Source organism: Monopterus albus, unplaced genomic scaffold (assembly GCF_001952655.1).
Source record: "Monopterus albus unplaced genomic scaffold, M_albus_1.0 scaffold347.1, whole genome shotgun sequence".
In the NCBI taxonomy this organism is placed as follows: Eukaryota; Metazoa; Chordata; class Actinopteri; order Synbranchiformes; family Synbranchidae; genus Monopterus; species Monopterus albus.
In genome coordinates, this window is record NW_018128227.1 from 177131 (window position 1) to 180444 (window position 3314).

The window sequence follows — 3314 nt, forward strand, 5'->3', positions numbered from 1 at the left end:
TAGCTGTAGAACTGCTCCAGCCCGGCTTTCAGCTCTTCCTGTCTGGCTCGAAGTTTGTCCCTCTTGGCTTGCAGTCTGTGGCACTTGTCCTCCAGTTTGTAGATGCAGTCTCTGGCCTTCTTCAGGATCACCACCTTAGATGCCTTGTCATTGTGCGACAACTCCGGCAGGCGCATGAAGCAGTTCTTCAGCTCATTCCGTCGCTGGCGCTCCATCACGTTGTGAGTCCGCCACCGCTCCTCCTCATCCTCCGTTTCTGTTGAGTTCCGGTACGAGTGGTGGTGGTGGTACCTCTATGATTATGAAGAGCTGCGAGAAGAGTGGTGGAAGCGTGATGAGCTGTCGCTCCCTCAAGCATTTGTTAGATGAGGAGGAAGGTGGGGGGGGGCACAGTTGTGTTGCAGCTGGATCTCAAAGTGAAGCTGGAGAGCCCGCTCCCGCTGCTCCTCTTCCTGCCTCTGCTGATGGACAGACAGGTGTTTCTGCCGCTGGATGTAATTTTGTCTGCAGTGTGATGGCGGGACATTTCAACCTGCACTGACACCACAAACGAGCGCAGACACTGTACACCGCTTCAACACTTATCCATGATGTCTCTGAACGCCTACAGATGCAGGCCATGCTTCACCCCAAGCTTCACCCCAAGCTTAACCCCGGTCCATTAGCTGTGGAACTGCTCCAGTCTGGCTTTCAGCTCTTCCTGTCTGGCTCGAAGTTTGTCCCTCTTGGCTTGCAGTCTGTGGCACTTGTCCTCCAGGTCGTAGATGCAGTCTCTGGCCTTCTTCAGGATCACTACCTTAGATGCCTTGTCATTGTGCGACAACTCCGGCACGTTGTCACGCAGGCGCATGAAGCAGTTCTTCAGCTCATTCCGTCGCTGGCGCTCCATCACGTTGTGAGTCCGCCGCCGCTCCTCCTCATCCTCTGTTTCTGTTGAGTTCCGGTACGAGTGGTGGTGGTGGTACCTCGACGATGACGACAATGATGATGATGATGATGATGAAGAAGAAGAGCTACGAGACGAGTGGTGGAAGCGTGATGAGCTGTCGTTTCCTCTCGAACGTTTGTTGGATGAGGAGGAAGGTGGGGGGGAGGCGGGGCAGGGTGCGGCATAGTTGTGTTGCAGCTGGATCTCAAAGTGAAGCTGGAGAGCCCGCTCCCGCTGCTCCTCTTCCTGCTTCTGCTGACGGACAGACAGGTCAGCTAATGAGGGCAGGGAGGAGGAGCTGGAGGGACACCGCACCACCGTCACGACATCAATCTCCTCCTCTGTCGGGAAGAAAACAACAAAGAAGGGTTAGATACAGTTTCTGCCACTGAATGTAATTTTATCTGTCTGTGATGGCGGGACAACATTTCAACCTGCGCTGACACCAAAAACAAGAGTCCAGATACTGTACACAGTAAACCATGTGGGCTCTCACACACACACACACACACACACACACACACACACACACAGGAACAGCAGTCAACCATGTAGAAGCTCACAAATGTTTGCAAACTGTTCATGAGTGAAGGTGGCTCTTAGATTACAACAGCCTGTATAAACAGCATTTAGTGTGAAACTGGAGCATGAAACACACCTGTTCACTTACTAATGAATAATTAGTGCTTTCTCAAAAAACTGAAATTACAACATAAATTCAAAAAGTTCACATATTATACCAGCGAGTCAAGTTAAAAGAACAATCAATAAATGCCAGCCTGCCACTTCCTGTCAGGCTTATAGCCAGAAACGCTGCAGGGCTCAAGTCAGTAATATCGACTCACTGGGAGTTAACAGATGAAGGTGGAACCGTTGCCAGTGAACATGAGTCACATTACACAGCCATTTATCTGTCCTAAACCCTCATCAGTCAACGGCATAAACCGCGCCCACGCTTCAGCAGCATCTTGGAGTCATAAAGGCTCCCACAGATTACAGGTGGGTGGCTGGCATCCAGATAAGCCGAGTGCAAAGAACAGTTTTGGCTCAGTACCACTAAACATTGCCAAAGAATTAGAAATAAAATGCCACTGCAATCATTCTGGGCAAGGAGTGTTTATACTGATAAGCTGCACAACAACAAGGCAGGTATGAGATTAAAGCCTGATCCGAGCACCGTGTCATTAAAAGAAAAAGAAAAAAAAGGCAGCATTCTGACAAACGTTTGATCCATAAGGGATCACTGGCTAAACTGTCATATGACTGAAGATGATGATGACGACTGTAAAAGGAGGATGAAGTTGTGAACTCACCAGAGTCACTGGATGAATAGGCGGACAGCTCGCCCCCAGTGGATCCGTAGCCTGATGTGGATTCACTGGGTTCCTGAGTGTCCATCAGGTTCTGGCAATCCAGCGTGGAGCCAGCGATCTCCTCAAAGATGCTGGTGTCAATGTCAGACAGCAGCGGGCTGGAACCCAGCACCGTGGAGACCAGCTTCTCCTCCAGGCTCCTGTCTACTGCCAGGCACTGCCACAGACAGTCCTCGCCACCCTCCTCCAGAGGGGAGCAGGGCTGGCTGGGCCCGCCGTCCTTCTCAGCATCATCAGAGTGAAAGAAGTCACAGTTCCAGTTGAACTGCATGTCATGGTCCTCCAGCAGGATGTCCGACACATAGCTCAGCTGGTCTTCCTTGGACAGAGGTTTACTCCCACCCAGCCCAGTCTTCAATGGGGGGGAGTGCGGCGGTGTCGGCAAGGACTGGAGGTCCTTCATCAAACTCTGGCAGAATTCATCATCAAAGAGCAGCGGCTCCGTGTAAAGCCAATCTTGCGCCTGAGCGAAGCTTTGCAACATGTTTGATTGCAGAATCTGAAGGGAAATAAATAAAACCCAGACAAAAAACACAAAGTCAGAGAGGTAGTGGCGCTTATAAAGTTTGAATCCAGAGAAGCTGAGCCAGTAGTGGGTTTAAAAAAGCAGCAGTATCCGGGTTTAAATGAAGAAACCCTGCAGCAGCACGTCCTGTAGTGAAAGCTTAAACCAGGTCCTCCAGACTGAGACCCCAACAGGCAGCATGCCACCTTTTATCTGTGTTTACATCACCGCCCCGCCCACCACAACCGGGGGAGGTGTACATCACCACCCCATCCCCATGATGTCATAAGAACAGCTGGGAGAGACAGGGGGGGCAAAAGCTAAAACTTTCTTTCCGTAATTCAAGTTTCCTTTTCAGAAAGTTTGTAAAAACACCCACAAACAATGCTGGCCCCTGCTGGCATGGAAATCAAGACCCCCAAGAGAAAGGATGGGCGGTTTTTGTGTCCCTCATTCTTGCTTTTTGTTACTCAACACTTTAAACCTTTGCTGTTAATTCACACACTGT

General features: G+C 50.5%; 1 protein-coding gene across 1 annotated transcript in view; it reads right to left on the reverse strand.

The window, feature by feature from the left end:
* Positions 1-365: 365 nt before the first annotated feature.
* Positions 366-3314, reverse strand: part of mych (myelocytomatosis oncogene homolog) — a 4210-nt gene continuing 1261 nt past the window's right edge. Inside the window, exons 2-3 of the mRNA XM_020625156.1 lie at positions 2242-2800; positions 366-1269 (exon numbers count right to left, since the gene is read on the reverse strand). Coding sequence (XP_020480812.1) covers positions 662-1269; positions 2242-2785 — 1152 coding nt within the window. The 5' untranslated portion in view covers positions 2786-2800 and the 3' untranslated portion in view covers positions 366-661. The remainder of the gene's footprint in view (positions 1270-2241; positions 2801-3314) is intronic.